Source organism: Podarcis muralis, chromosome 8, assembly GCF_964188315.1.
Source record: "Podarcis muralis chromosome 8, rPodMur119.hap1.1, whole genome shotgun sequence".
Classification (NCBI taxonomy): Eukaryota; Metazoa; Chordata; class Lepidosauria; order Squamata; family Lacertidae; genus Podarcis; species Podarcis muralis.
Genome location: NC_135662.1, coordinates 41,429,963 through 41,446,251, shown reverse-complemented (window position 1 = coordinate 41,446,251; position 16,289 = coordinate 41,429,963). Strand labels below are relative to the sequence as shown.

At 40.1% G+C, this 16,289-nt stretch overlaps 1 protein-coding gene across 3 annotated transcripts in view; it reads right to left on the bottom strand.

The window, feature by feature from the left end:
• NOL4 (nucleolar protein 4) overlaps nucleotides 1-16,289 on the bottom strand; it is a 107,548-nt gene that overhangs the window by 64,207 nt on the left and 27,052 nt on the right. For all 3 annotated transcript variants that reach the window (XM_028737061.2, XM_077933064.1, XM_077933065.1), the window contains exons 2-3: nucleotides 8,134-8,283; nucleotides 834-945 (exon numbers count right to left, since the gene is read on the bottom strand). In XM_028737061.2, coding sequence (XP_028592894.2) covers nucleotides 834-945; nucleotides 8,134-8,283 — 262 coding nt within the window. The remainder of the gene's footprint in view (nucleotides 1-833; nucleotides 946-8,133; nucleotides 8,284-16,289) is intronic.

Sequence of the window (16,289 nt, the reverse complement as noted above, 5' to 3'; positions counted from 1 at the left end):
ATTCTAATGGCAGTAGTACTATGTATAGGTTTGTGTGTGCATAATAATAATAATTTATTTATATAGAAGACTAAGAAGGGGATATTGTCCTTTGTCTCAAAATATATATTCAGTATAGGGCTCCTTGGTACCTTAAATGAGCCCTTATTTTTACTTTTCTTTATTTATTAAAATAATCTAACTTGCCTTCCTGGACATTCCACACACACACACACCCCACAAGTTGCTTCACACAAAAAATGCCCATGAAGTCATATAAACAATTTATGGAACAATCCCCGTTAAATGAGCAGCAGCAAATAAAAATGAGTAAGAAACTACATTAGTCTGATCTTCACCCTGCTGAGGGCATCAACATTCATGACAGCACGTGAAGGCCTTTACATTAGGGGTGATACAAGCTTCATTTGCTGGCATCTCAGGTTCCTGTAGTCCTTATTATCTTTGGTATTTTAAGTTGTTCCATCATGCTACCCTGACAGAAGGCACATGCATCTTTTTAGACAAATATTTTGAATTTATAAATCCAAAACATTGTGACTATTCATGCACGCTATCTCCTCCTTGGACACACAAAAGTGGACACACAAAAAGGAGGGGGGGGATGTTTCCCTCAGGTAAAATTACCATTTTAGCAGGAACATGGTATTACACATAATCCTTTGAGAGAATGCAGAAGACTACTATATTCTGACTCAAGTGAATGAGACAATATGACTTGTTGAACCATTCTAGTGTACAATGTTTTATGAGTCTTCATTTAAACCAAGGAAATATAAATGGGCATTATGAATAAAATTACTTTACATCCCACTCTTTGACACTAAAGTTACCTTTGTGATCTGCTCCATCTGGGTTTAAATGCATTCTTTTCTGGCACTCTGAGCAGCTCATTAGAAATCGTGTCACCGCTTCTCTTGGTAGAAAGGCATAGGTCTCTGAAATCTGAAATGAATAACAAAATATAGGCATCATATAAGTTGATTGAACTCATCATTGTATTTCTGAATAAAGTGTACATATCATAATTGCTGGAAGTAAAAAGCATGTGCTACGCAACATTTTTTTAAAAAACAACAACAATCCAGCATTTTAATCTTTCTGCTTATCAAATAAGGATATGTTTATAAACTGGCTATTCACAAAGCTTTCAGTTTTGGTTGAATTATTTCAGTTTAATAGGGGGCTTTCTAGAAGCTACCCTTAGAAAACCACTGGGGATACCTTGGACCCTTCCAGACATCCTCTTTAGTGAGCATTTGTGGTGATCTGTGGTCATGATGCTATGGGGACAGAGTGCCATATACTTTCAATACTGTCTGCACCTCTAAACGTTTTTGGGGTGGTCACACTGCTGCTTTTTCGTTTATTGCATATCTCGTAACTTTCTGCTAAAATCCTGTAACTTTTAATAGCACAAACACTCCACTTTAATTTTCTCCCACTTTTTGTGCTATAGCCACTCCAGACAGCAATAATGTAGTGTCCCTGGGGATATTAATAACTAATAAAGCAGAATAAGTCCACCAATGGTGCACTATTATTGTGTCAAGAGCATGTGGCACAATATACCTGCAATAAAAGACCAATCTTCAAGGGCCCCTTGTTCAGATCTTGGGGAAATGACTTGCTAGTGATATCATTCTTCAGGCTTCAGAACAAGAACACACACACACACACACACACACACACACGTTTCTAAAGTTAAAACTCCTGTGTGGGAGTCTCTCACACTCATTTAAATGGATTTGGATGAACACTAAGGTGCCATCATGCAATGCACAGTGTGATTTCACACAGCATATTTTGAACTTTTAATAGCATAATGCCGGGCAATTATGTTTTATAGCCTACATGTGGATCTTCAAAAGAATATTGGCATGTGGAGTACTCCTGTTCAGAATTACAGCCAGCCATGCCTTCTTCTAGCATAGGCCAGTCCATTCCCCCTTCCTACCATTTTGCACCCCAATAATCAGCATTATTTGTGCTCATTCCTCATGGGGCTACCTTTGGAGTTGATACCTTTAAGAGTTTTGTTTTCCTAAAGATTTTTTTTTGTACCTAAGCAAATTTTGGGGTTCTTCCTAGCCTTCAGATACCTTCGTCTTGTGAGTGGATGGTGTTGTTCGGTTATATCCATGGTTGCAGAATCAGTTCATAGTTAGTAAGTTGACTCCTTAACAAAGGGAACCCTCACCGCCATGGGTTTTAAAGCAATGAGATGGACAGTTTGATAAAGAATATAGCAGGTGAAGTACAGATTTTCACAGTGTGTAATGGGGGAAGGTGTGGGGCTTGCAAAGTGATCTTTGGTATGAGAATAGAGTGTGAACAGGATGCATAGATTTTCATTTGTGAAATACTGGAGGGCAGGGGCATTGTTAGAGGATGACCTAGTGGGCCCCAGGCCTGTATCTTTTGTGCCAGCCCCCAGAACTCCTGGCCCTTGCCCTCTTTTTAAAATTTATGCTTAAAATTATTCTTTTAAAAACATTATAACTGAGCATGTCACAACATACTGCCACTGAAATCCCACACCCACCCATCATCTTAATTTTCCCAGAGGCCTTTATTTTACTTTTAATATATTCAAAAGCAGTAGTTCTTGTCAATTGTGGTTTGGGTGGAGGGCTCAATAAACATACAGTGTACCAGAACCAGAAAGTCATGTTGGTACACCATAGCTCAAAGTAGGGCTTGACTAGCAATGGGCAAAGATGTCAATTTCAGATTCTCTTGGTTTCTTATTTTTCCAATCTAGGAATCTCCACATTTCCACATTTGTTTGTCAATAATAATAATAATAATAATAATAATAATAATAATATCCTCATGAAGATTAATCTGCATTTTAGTGTGAATTTCTTGTAATAGATTTGTTTTTTGCATTTTTTTCTGATATACACATTTTTGCAAAGCTTTTTGCCCAATGTAATGCATTTTTGTGTGCTGTTTTAGCTAACACGTACATTTAAATGCATAACATATAAATTTACCCTAGTATATTCATTTTTGTACACATTAGTTGATCGGAAAACTGCATTGCAAAATTCAGGGAAATGTGAATTTCAAAGAAAGGCTACGTTTCAGTTTCCATATTGTTCCAGAAAGTATGAATTAAGTAGGCTTGGCTTTAAATATTAACTGAGTCAAATTTCTCCCTCATCTCTATCCTTTTTTTCCTTTCTGAAAGCCAGCCTAAATTTTCATCTAGACATATAATTTAAACTATGCAAATATTATGCAAACTCATGCAGTGTCTTTTTAAGTACCTTACAATGCCCCTGTTGGAGGGAATGCTTTTTCTCATAAAATAAGAGTGTTACACAAATCTCTCTTTATATATTCCACTGTAAAAGTTCAAAACTGGAGACTGTCACTTTTCACCCAGCAACATTGACAATTTCATTCGCCATTCTTGAAGCTGCTGTTGACATAGCAATGGGGAGATAGCAACCAAGTAGGCTCCCATCCACCATGGTTGGACCCCACTCCAGCAGAGAACCCCCCCCCCCGCCCCTGTCACCCATCAAGCAAGCAATTTTCATCTTGATGCTGTGGCCGTCAGATGGAAGGAAGTCATGCACCCATTCACTCTGCCAGTTCCACACTCTGCAGCAAGGAACAATTGCACTAGATGCTGCCAAGCTGCTGCCAGGAAGACTAAATGAGTGAATATTTAAAATAGAGATTGAAAATAATTAGAACCCTTATACATTCTTTAGCAGCACTTTTCAGAATTTGGCTGCACCGAAATTAATGGAGCATACCTTTGGATTCATTAACAGTCTGGATTTTGGAAGAGAATGCTTCATTTATTTTAATGGAACATTCCTGTTGGGTTCTCAATCCACACCAGTAGGATAGCAATATTGCATGGGAAACAATAGAACTAAGTCTCTGAATTGATACTCGTCCAGTTCATTGAAATGTGATCTGACATTTCACAAATGCATGTTAAATTTGCCTCCATGGCAGAACAATTACACCTGATTCTCTGAGAATGGTGCAAAGAGAGGCTGTTTTGCTATCCTTCACTAACTACTCTCTCTTTAGCATAACATATTCACTTGCTACAGAGGCAGCCAGTGGAATTTGAGTATGTCTTCAGTACTGTCTGGTCATAACCTGCTTTGTTTCAACCAACCTAACAAACGCTGGATCATTCTGCTATGGATACATAACAAGAAGAATTGAAGTGACATTTCTCAACTCTCCACCCACACTCAACACAGCAGGTACAGTTGTACAAGATGTGCTTGTTGAGTCTTGCTAGCAGAACTAGTCACCAGATAAGAGAGTGGTGGGAAGAAAATGGGAGCAGAGGCAAGGTCATGCCTGCATCCATCTCTCTCTCTCTCTCTCTCTCTCTCTCTCTCTCTCTCTCTCTCTCTCTCTCTCTCCCCCCCCCCCCCCCAAGCATACAGGGACTCCACTGCAGGAGGTTAGCATGCCATGGAAGTGGATGCCTATTAGGACATGTTGTGCTTTTCCTCAGAAAAGCATGATGCTTCCCTGAAATTAAGGACTCAAGAGAACATGTGTTGTTTTATTTTCTGTTTCTTTTATTCTTGGTTTTCTAGGAATGTTACCCTTTTCATTTTGTATATTGGGTAAGACCTAGAGATCAATGATCATGTTCCTGCTCACAATAGGAAGGAAACTATTAGCTGTATGTGTATATTCAGAACAGTTACGAGTGTCAATGCCTTCAACAGGGAAAGTCAAAATTTGCAAAAAAAATAAAAAATCTGAAAAAATGTCAGTAAGTAGGGAATTCCAAAGCACAGGTGTTGCTACACTAAAAGATAAACTCTTCACAAATGTGGTACAAACATTCTGTGGCACTTGTAGAAGTGCAAGTTCTGCAGGTTGAAGTGGTTGAGTAGACACATGAGGCAGGGTGATCCCTTAAGGAAACTGGTCCCAGAATAAGGGTATACCTTTCCTTATCTTTAAGGAAATTCTTCTGCCACTTTAGAGTGGTACATATCTATGGCATGGTAAACCTGACCATAAGAAGCAGCTCATCTTGCAGTTGGAGTTATTTCTCCATACCAGAGCAAGATATTATCTTGTAACATTTGTGTTCATTTGGAGAACATGTCCCCAATATGCAGTGAGCGACACCATATAAACAGCTTAGCATATGATAACAGCCAACTGGAGCAATTTAGAACAGTTTCCATTCAACAGCCATAGCTAAGGTGCAAATACCTTTAGCTTCAGCACCACACATGTTTACAGGAAAGGCACTGTGGTTTTTGAATGCACTGTGTATTCTCAAAAACTTTTTAAAAAGAGTTCCTTCAAAAATGTGCACATTGCTCCTCATTTTTTCCTTGCAGCAACCTCACAAATATATTGAAAGGAGTCGACTCTTCTTGGGAGGAGCAACTAAATGACAGGTGTTTAATACTAGTAGATTTCAAAATCTGCAATTAGCAGGTAACCAGAATAAAGCATGTAGGTTGATATTAAACGAGGTTTTAGCTTTGCATGACTCTTTAAGGATTATGCAAAAGACCGTATCCACAAAACTGAAGCCTTTTTGTTTTCTTAAGAACTGGGCTTTCATATGAAACAATTTTGAACCTGTCAAATACAATTTTTACAAGAGTGCTTTAGATGCTATTGTGAGAAAGAAGGCAGGTTACTCATACTTTGGCTGCACAAACAGAAAAGCTATGCTGTTGAATAGAGCAGGCAAATTGCTAGATGCAAGGAAAGATGGCAGACAACAACTTACCTGTCACAAGCAGCATCCACTATGAATCATCTGTTTGACCACAAACTGCCCTACAGGAGTAACACCTTTGAAATGACTGCACTCTTATGACATATAGATTCCTCTCCCAAGTAGTTTCCCTATTTTACACAATAGTTGTAAGCACAGAATCACATCAGAAGGTACTGAGGGGCTGAGACTAAAGGCCAGAACCTATATTGGTATCCATGGGCAGGAAAGTGTGTACAACATAATGTGGAACAACTGCTCTATTTGCCTTGTGACACTTATAGGAGAACTAGAATTCATGCTGAGCTTGTTCACAATTGAAACCAAATCATGGTGTGGCATTACATGAGCATGTCTGAGGCTTATGCACTCAATCATCACCAGTTCTTGTGAAGTGCTATGCATAGGGCTTCCCAAGTACCATTGATCATTGGGTCTTGAAAAGTCCCATGTATCCACAAGTCTCCACAAGACCTGGTGATCAGCACATCATTACTGGGGAGCTCCAGTTCAGGTGGTTAAGATTAAAAAGACTACTCTCTACCTTGCTTCATGGCTCTGTCTCCCTCTGCTCTTCTGGATTCAGGTCTTCTGACCAATTCCTGCCTGTTCCTCTCCAGCACAACTGCTGCCATATTGTTCTGCTGCTGGTTGCTGTTCCTCCTTTGTTTGTTTGACAGCTGATGATGGGGAATTGGGGAGGATTGATGTTCAGAGCCTAGCATTTTGCCTAAGCAGTCAGCTTGTTTGGCCTCAGGCTGGTCAGACTCTAGACAGCTTTTAAGCCAACAGCAGCCAAAGGAAAGCCTATTATTCACCCTTGCCTACAAAGCCCTATTGTGATGTAACAGTACATCATTCAGAGGCATCAGAGTGTGGGGGTGAGGTAGGTAGGGAGAACAGAGTTCAAGAAAGAGACTGTGATTGGGAAGAGGAAAGCTGAAGCATTAAAGCTAGACCAGGGGTCTGCAACCTTTAAGACAAAAAGAGCCACTTGGACCCGTTTCCGAAGAAAACAACAACTGGGAGCCGCAAAACCATTGCGACATTTAAAACAAATATATCTCCGGAGCCGCGATCTGACAGCAGGCGGGAAGGTGATGTCGGGACGGTGCGTGACTAACTCACGCACCGCCCCCATGCGACGTCACAGCCAGTACAGTGCCCGCCACAGTGGGGAGTGTCGGGGCGCACAATGCGCCTCCTCCCCCTTGCTAGTATCCGCCCCGGAGCCGCGGCAAAGGTGTAAAAGAGCCACATGCGGCTCTGGAGCCGCGGGTTGCAGACCCCTGAGCTAGACCATCAGGAATGAAGTTCAGTAAGGGTCACAGGTCCTTTGCTACTTGGAAAATGAAAGAACCATGCGCTGAAAAATGTAACCCCATTATCCTAACTTAAGATTGTTTTCCTCTATATTATTTAAAACAAGGGAGATTATTTGAGAGAGTAGTTCATCAATAAAGGGGAAGGGATTTTGCCATATATATTCTTGGTTAACTGCTACCACAAATAAGTTTTGCTTCAAAAACATCAATAAAAATAAAGTTTAAAACCTATAGGAGTCAGTTAGATGCGAGCACATAAGTTTGTATGAGCATCATATATATTTATTTCTCAATCGCTTATACAGACATGACATATAATGCCTTCCTGAACACATGAGAATGTATAAGAAACAATACTGAAATATTTTTAGCCAATGATTTTTAATCTGCTTTGATCCTGGTAGGTAAAGGTAAAGGTACCCCTGCCCATATGGGCCAGTCTTGACAGACTCTAGGGTTGTGCGCCCTTCTCACTCTAGAGGCCTGGGGCCAGCGCTGTCCGGAGACACTTCCGGGTCACGTGGCCAGCGTGACAAAGCTGCTCTGGCGAGCCAGCGCAGCACACGGAACGCTGTTTACCTTCCCGCTGGTAAGCGGTCCCTATTTATCTACTTGCACCCAGGGGTGCTTTCGAACTGCTAGGTTGGCAGGTATGTCCTGGTATGTCCTCATAATTTCCACCACAGAAATGAAGTCAAGCAACTCACACAGTATTTGGACATAACATAATGTAGCCTATATAATTTCCCCTTAAAATTGGTAAGGAGGTAAAGGTAAAGGACCCCTGGACAGCTAAGTCCTGTCAAAGGTGACTATGGGTTGCAGCGCTCATCTCACTTCAGGCCGACAGAACCGGTGTTTGTCCACAAACAACACAAATTGGTAAGTACGTAGCCAGAGATATTAGAGCATATCTATGGCTTTTGTAAAAAATTTTAATAGAAACATATGTTATTAGGAATACATGGTTTGCTAAGAGTAGCTGACAAATTACAGTTCTAGTAAGGTAATCTTGATAAAAGATTAGAGTTGCACAAGTGTTTTTGTTTTGTAAGGTTGTTTACTTACTGCTTTATAAGTTCTTTTTTGTCCTGCATGTTTTCTGATTTGTTCTCCATTGGGCCCCGTTTCCACATGCATGGAGTAGATTATGTCAAAGAAATCTTCAACAACTGCTACCCGTCTTAAAGACAGTTTCTCATCTACGCCAACTCCATCCTAGGGGAAAAAATGATAGGGAGCACAAGATGAATAGATAAAACTACCAGGAAAACACATCCTGTTACTTAGAGTTGATTAGATAAAGACCCTTGGCACTGACATCTAAAGATCCCTATCCAAGAGTAATACTTAGCAGCTCAATCAATGACAGCAACATTATAATTGCACAATAAATAAAGAATTCTCTGAATAAGATTCTAAGTGGGGAGGAAAGCCTTCAAAAATGGATAATTTGGGTTATCTTAGCTTTTCACTGATGGTGATTTCCATGTAATTTAAAGCACTTCAAAGTTACATGAAGTTGATGCAAAATAAAAAAAAGCATTTTTAAAACTATGTTATAAACATGTTCACTAATTCTTAAGTGGAAAAACAATTGCTTCAGTTACAATGAGGTCTGGCCACAAATTTGTAAAAAAACAACAGTACCCTATTTGTAATATCATTCTGGTTATGAAAAGATATAGTTAGAGAAAAGAGACTGCATCTTAACTTCTGACCAGAATAAATATAAAGTATGCCTATGTATAACCACATTCTCACAAGGAAGAGGAGTTAGAAGGTTTCATCTAGCGTTTGTATGCAGAAAAGCTGCACATATATTTATGTCTGAAATAATAATAAATCATGTGGTCTCATACCCTCCAACATTCGTCAGATGAAAATAGGGACATTCCTCACTCCCCCCACAACTGACCCTCCTCAACCCGCCATTTTTTTTGTCCCCTACCGGAAGAGGATTTCCTGTCAGAAGAAGGGAGAGTGTCACCACCACTCTACCAATGGGACACAGCACGCACACACCACACTGTCCTGAGAAAAACCCCTTAATCTCAATTTGATTTGATTTCTTTGGTAGATTTACAAAAATAGTTTTAGAATATCAATACTCCTTGTACTCCGTTCTGCTCCCCTTTTCTTCCTGCCCAGGACAACCCAGCCCTCTGCCTGCCTCTCAAAGCTGGTACATCATGTGGGGCTGGGCGGGCCTCAGTGGCAGCAGCCTCCCCTCCTTGCCTGCTCTCCAGCAGCTACTACGAGCTGCCCAAGGGAGGAGGCTGGTAGCAGCAGCCACAGAGAGGCTCATCCTCCTCCCCAAGCTTGGCAGTGGCATGGGTGGCAGGGGAAATATTCCCAAGACATTCTGGGATCAAAGCAGAAGCCAGGATGGCTTTTGTAATTCTGGGCCTGTCCCTGATGTGTTGGAGGTTCCAGTCAATTGGGAGTTGACTGTCAGTGAGAGGAAGGCAGCTGGGATTTTGATGGCTGAGGGGTTGGAGGGAGAAAGTTGTGAGGAACAGCTAAGGGAAATAATTGAGGTATAGCCATTTGTTGAGCTTTTTTCAGTTTTGCCCAGAATTGTTGAGCTTTTTGGACACAATTGCACTGCCGACACAGGCTGCCATACATCCGGATATTCCCTGACATTTTCTACATTCCTATCTGGACACTACTGTCGACTGCGGTATTCCAGATATATCCAGGAAAACCCAGATGTATGGCAACCCTAGCTTTGGGGGTACAGAGACAGATTGTCTGCTGTAGCTGGACTGGGTTGTGGGATGGAAGTTTAGGGAATTCGGCTTGAGATGAAAGCCACTTAGAGGCTGCTGTCAGCAACAATGTCTCTTGAGTCTTCAGAAACTGTCAACAAGCACCTTTTAAGATCCCAGTGTATCGGTATTTTCTTATGTACATGGTATCCCTTTAATAAACCAGCAATCTTCATCCTGTCTATTTTATGCCTCTGCCTGAAATTCATGTTGCTAGGTTTTGAAAGCATTCTGAGTTGATGGCAGTGGAAAGTTAAAGTACAGATACATGAATCTGTGTTTATACAAAATGAGCCAGAGGGAACCTAGAATCCCAGATAGATAACTCTCAAGTAGATACTGGAGCTTAGATCTGTATAGAAACACCACCTTCTGATCTGGAAGCCCTCTTCCCAAATCCTTGGTGTGGGGGGACTCTTTGTCATTAATCACAAATTAAGCCCTGGCTTAATCTTCCTTAAAAATCAAGTTCATAAATGAATAACGCAATGTTCAGCACACCTGCTTCACTTACTCTCATTTTGAACAGACTGTTGATGTACATTTACAGTACCCATCTAGCCTACTTTTTCCACTGAGTTGTGTCACTAAAGCAGTGTTTATAAGTATCCACTAGTTGCTTTTACTGTGTGAGAGAATTTGACTTTATAGATTCCATAGTTAACAGTGCCACCTACATCTCAAAACCTTGCAACTGATGTTCACATCATTGCTAACCAACTAGCAAAGACACCTCTGAATCAACTTGTTTTTCTGTGACTTGAGTACTCTTGTGCAGATCCCATCCATATTTCACAGCACTGGCTAACATGCAAGGATGAAGGTGCATGCCTTCAAACAATGGTCCCATTTGACAATATTCTTTGTGGATGCTCTCATATTCAGTATTTCCTTACACATATATGCTAAATTCTAGCTGTCCAGCCCTGAGGATGGTTCCAGATAAGGAATTTTTTTATGTGTTTGGCTGCTAATATATGTACAGAAGGTGAGCAAAGTTTGTGCTCCCTGCCCCCCCCCCCATTGCATGTACTTACTTCATTAAAGAAATGGGATAAGTATCTTTTCCAAACCATTGCCTTTTATCCAGTGCTTTTATTTTTTTAAAAAAAAATGTTTAAGGGTACTTTCATTTTCCTACTCATATTGAAATACTACCCCTCAAAAAGGCCAAACTTAGATTCACAAAATGTTTAGGGGTATGCGTACCCCTGCGTACCCCCAGGAAAAAAGCACTGCTTTTATCTAATCCATGATCAGTGCCTGGATGTAATCATGGGCTAGATAAGGGCTAATGAACTGTAACTGAATCTTGACAATACAGACACCCTATGAATCAGTGGTTCTCAGGTAGACGAATTGGGTTGCATACTTGCCCTGTATGGCATTGCACTCTTTCCAAAGGAGCAAGTGTGTGGTTTGGTGTTGTTCCTAGATCAACCACTATCACTGGAGACCCAGGTGACTTCAGTGGCTTGGAGTGCCCATTGCTAACTGGCTGGTGTGACAACTTTGACTGTTCCTAGACAGGGATAGCCTTGCTGTAGGGGTCCATACATCAATAACCTCCCAATTAGACTACTGTATGTGGCTGGTATGGTTTATGTACTACAAAATATGATCCATCAAAGTCAGGTGGATTTACTTCAAAGCATATGAATTTAAAATCGGGCCACTGGGTCTCGTAAACCTATATAACCATATGCTGGACTGATCTAAAATTAATTTTAAAATCCATTCATACACTACAAAGAGAAGATAACATCTATTGATAATACGCAATGACTGTATATTCCCTTAAACTTAGTTGTTGGCATCCTTCTCTTTCAAGAGACAATGGTGTGCACCTCCAGTGAAGTCAAACTGCTGCTTGAGCAGCACCAAAGTGACGTTCCCAGGGTGCGAGCCTGGGCAGTGTGTATGGAGGTCCTGGGCTGCTTAGACAATAGCCTTGCTGATGGGGTACAAAGGAAAGCAGTGGAATACGTTTGGTGCCAACCTGGCTGCGGGAGTTGCCAGAAGGAGGCGTACAAGACATCAGCTAACCACTTTAGCAATCCACTCCAGATTTGAGTAGGATTTACTCCTCAGCCTTTTCTTATCCTGAAGATGTCCTGTGAGGTAGCAGAGGTTATGGGCCAGAGTTTTCCTTCTCTTAGATGGGCTACCTTCCCAGGTTGATGAGCCCCATCTGCTCCTCACTTCTCTCTGCAGCACATGCAGAAACCGCCATCTTGGCCAGTGGACCCACTCTGGGTCTTGTCTGCTCAATCTACTGGAGCCTGTCTGCATGCAGGGGAAGTTCCTAACTCCCCAAGGGTTTGAGACCCATCGACTACACTCGCCTAGTTTAGCCATTCAAATCCATTTCCCAGTGTGTGGTCACTTCTAGGAGCCACAGCTGAGAGCTGAGTGCAGCATGGGAACCAAAGGTGGACAAACTACCCCAGAAGGAGAATGACATATACCCCTCCCCTAACACCCCATACACCCCATTAAACATTAACTATAGATTAACTTGGGGTGTGAAACAGGCCAGTTTAAACATCTTAAATAGTGCATTAATAATAATAATAATAGAACTATTCAGTAGACAGTCCTTAACTACCAACATGAATTTGACGAAAACTGCAGGAAGCAATGAGGCCAAACTTAGATTCACAAAATGTTTAGGGGTATGCATACCCCTGTGTACCCCCCAGGGAAAAAAACCACTGGTTGTCTAGTTAGGTGGATTATTCCCTGAGACAAAAAGATGAATTGGAGGCATCTTACCGTTACTTACTTTTGGTCACTTATCCAACAATGGAAAACTACAGCATATTACACATGTGTCAAATCTGAAATTAATTTCTGAAATTTTACAAGCTAAACCAAAAGGCAGGCAGAGTGACATTTATACAGCAGAGACAACCCACCCAAATGGAAATGGGGGAAGGGGATTTGCTCATCCTTAATTACAATATCCTACTACAAGCTGGATCTGATAACCTATGAAGTCTCTCCCAGTTCTGTGTTTTTATGATTCTGTGTTATTCCATCCAGAGTAGACAAAAAACAAGTCTAACTATGGATGTAAAAATTTTCAGTATGCCATCTTGCTTTTGTAACCCATCAGCATTTTCAGTAAAGTGTTGAAACCAAAAAAAGTTGTGAAAATAAAGTGTATTCATTTCCCCTTGCTTCAAAAAATATATAAAATAAAATAAAAAAGAAGCAATAATGCTATCTACTGCTCACGTGTCTGTTTGAAAATAGGTCTCTTGAAAATTCTCTTTCATCATGCATAAATGTCATTTTGGAAACATTTGTAGGGTTTCAAACTATATTCTTTAAAAAATCACGTATTACTTTAAAGGGTTAAATTGGACTGATAATTTCAGACTTCTTATGCACCATAATATTTTTAGGTCTGAAGTTACATATTAAAAAAAATAGTCAGCTGCAGCATAAGAGCATCAGAAAGCTCACTAATCCAACCTTATAATGTTTACCCTACAAAATATAAATGGCAAGCATGTTTTCTCTATATTAGAAGATAATATTTTCATAGTAATGGAAAAATCAGGCAATGTTCAGTGCTGACCCACTTGGTTATTTTTACTTTTCCCACCATTTAACACTGCAAAATCATGACAGAATCATTGCACTGAGCATGAAAAGATGATGTATTTGATGTTGGATAAAGAAGTAAAAATGGAACTTGTTGAAAATTCTATATCTATTGTATTTGCACACTTCTAGAGAACGGTTTGATCCACACTTAGTCTTACTTAAAGTACAAGTATTGAAATCTACCCTAAGTATAACTCCAATCCAATATGTTCACACATGTATGTGCAACATACATGACTGAAATCTATTTTTGAATATCTATACTCAAATGTGCATTTAATAACTTTATTGAGGTTGTAATCCTAGTCACAGTTCCCCGAAGCATGCACCATTGAACATAGTGGGACTTACTTCTGAATAAACATCCATAACATTGTGCAGTTAAGCATATTGACGCACAAAATCTTTACACTGATCTGCAGAATTGACAATCTCACCTATCCACAACCAAAGTGTCATTTAAAATTATTTGCACTTTGATGGACTGAACTCTCAAGGCATAGGTAACATAGTACATAAAACTCAAATTAAAAATATATATTATCGCTTTTTGCAGTTTTTAAAAGTCAAGCGGGTTTGCCAAAGGATCTGTTCGTCTGCCTCTGTATTGATACCAAAGCTGATCCAGCTGGGAATACAAAACATCAAACCACCATTAACTAGGATTTTATTTCTTCTATATGTGCTGAATGAGGTGAGAAACTTGTGAAGCAGTAACTCTCCACAGGAATCAGAACTGTATAATAAATGTGATAAGTCTGGAATTTTATCAGATTTATATTAGTATAGCCCATCCCAAAAGATAACACATAGATAGAACTATGCATTTACTGTTAGATCTTCAGTAGGTATGAATCAAAGTATCCAGGGAAATCAATGGAGTTTGACAACTCATGATCTGTCTCTTCGCCTGTGGCAGTTAGATAAACTAGACCTGTACATCCAGATTACAGCCTTGAAGTCCTCCAGTTAGATAGCATCACCTGTTTCCATCCTTGGTTCAATCAGAGACCTTCTAAAATGGGACTTGACTTGATGACCTGACAGAATTAGGGGAAATAATATATTTTATTTTCAGAGTACAGACCTTGCTTCCTTGTTATGACAACACTGTTTGCCCTGCAGTTTTCTCTGCATATCATGCCTGAATAAAAGCAGATACAGTATACGATTATGGAGAGGAATGCTAGAAAACTGGTCACACTAGTCAGGATTTCTTTCTCAGATTATGATAATACCTTAAAAACCAACAGCTCACAACCACTGGCAGGTAGAAAACCATATATATATATATAGGATGATAAGTAGCGGTTATAACTGCAAATGTAATAAAACAAATATAGGAGCTTAAATAAGGAGAAATGAAAAATGAAATTTTTGAAAGTGAAAACATAGTAACCATGTGAGCTAAAAAGAAAGCCGTGACAAGCATTCCAGAAAAGTGGTTAACAATTTAGAAAAATAACAATGTGAAAAAAGAATTTAAAATACATAAAAGTTTTGCACAGAGTAATCAATATAAATAAAAGTTTAAAGCAATATTGAAATGTTTTATTAAAAGAAAAAGGGTTAGAATATGGCCACACCAAAAGTAGGAACAAAATATACAAACTGCAAAAAAAAAAAACCCCACCAAGATCTGCGCACCCTCAGTTCAGCTAGTTCATTCTTTATTCAAAAGTTATCAGAAGTTTGAAAGAGGATACAGCTGCTTGTCAAATTGTCAGTGGAGAAGACCTTTGACTGAGGCGCTGGTCCTCATGTCTCCTATCATAGACAATAAATTACATTTTAAATTAATGCATTGGCACTGGCTCTCTGTTACTGGTATCAAATTCTCTCCTCTGATCCAGCTCCGTAGCTAAATAACTTGAACTTTCTGAACCAGATTGTGGTAATAGCAAGTCGGGTCTCAAACTTCTACATGACAGGTTTGAGCTGATTCTCTTTCTCTTACAACTTGTGGCTGTGCTGGAGGCATCAATCTTGTAATGTCAGCACTAGATGACCTAATCGTCTACATCTATGATTCTGCAATGCAGCAGCTGTACAGCAGTTTGTTGTAAACAGGTTCATTGTCTCCATTCTTTTCCCAGTGGGCAACCGTCTCTTTCCCAAAACCATTGCAGTAACAAACTCTTAATTGGCACCTTTGCTAGCAGTCTCAAAGAAAGCAAAGGGCAGTTCATTAGGTCCAGCAGTCCTGTACCAATGGCAGTTGAAGCGCTAGACAGGCAAAAAGCCCTTGATGACCTTTTGTCTACTTTGTACATCTTTGCTCCTGGCCCTCTCAAGCCCACCCTCAACACACCTTTTTGGGTTGTTGTTGTTGTTGTTGTTGTTTTGCCATTGCTACAGCATGGATCAGTTCTGGTAATTTGCACTCAGCTGCAGATTGAATGGGACTATACTGACAAACAGGAATCACTGGCAAATCACAGCACATCCTGGATGTAATCCTAATTGTATGGTATGGAAGGAAAAAATAGAGTGTCAAAGTAGGCACCCCAATAGCCACTTTTGAAAAGACATGGAATCTCAAATCTTTCCCCTCTTGCCCACAGCATATTTAGACACATTAGCAAGTAATAAACAGCAAAGCCTAAATACTTTAGGTCAGGTTACCTGAAGGACCATTCTCTCCAGTATGAACCAACCTGCCTATTAAAAAGTTCAGGAGAAGCTCTCTTCTGCATTCTGCCCACATCAGATGTGCATTTGGTATAGATGCTAGAGAGAACCTTCTCTGTGGCTGTGCACAGGCTCTGCCATTTCTGTCCCTCTTTGATGGCATTCCACTTACAAGAGCAGACATTATTTCAGCAGGCCTTTGGC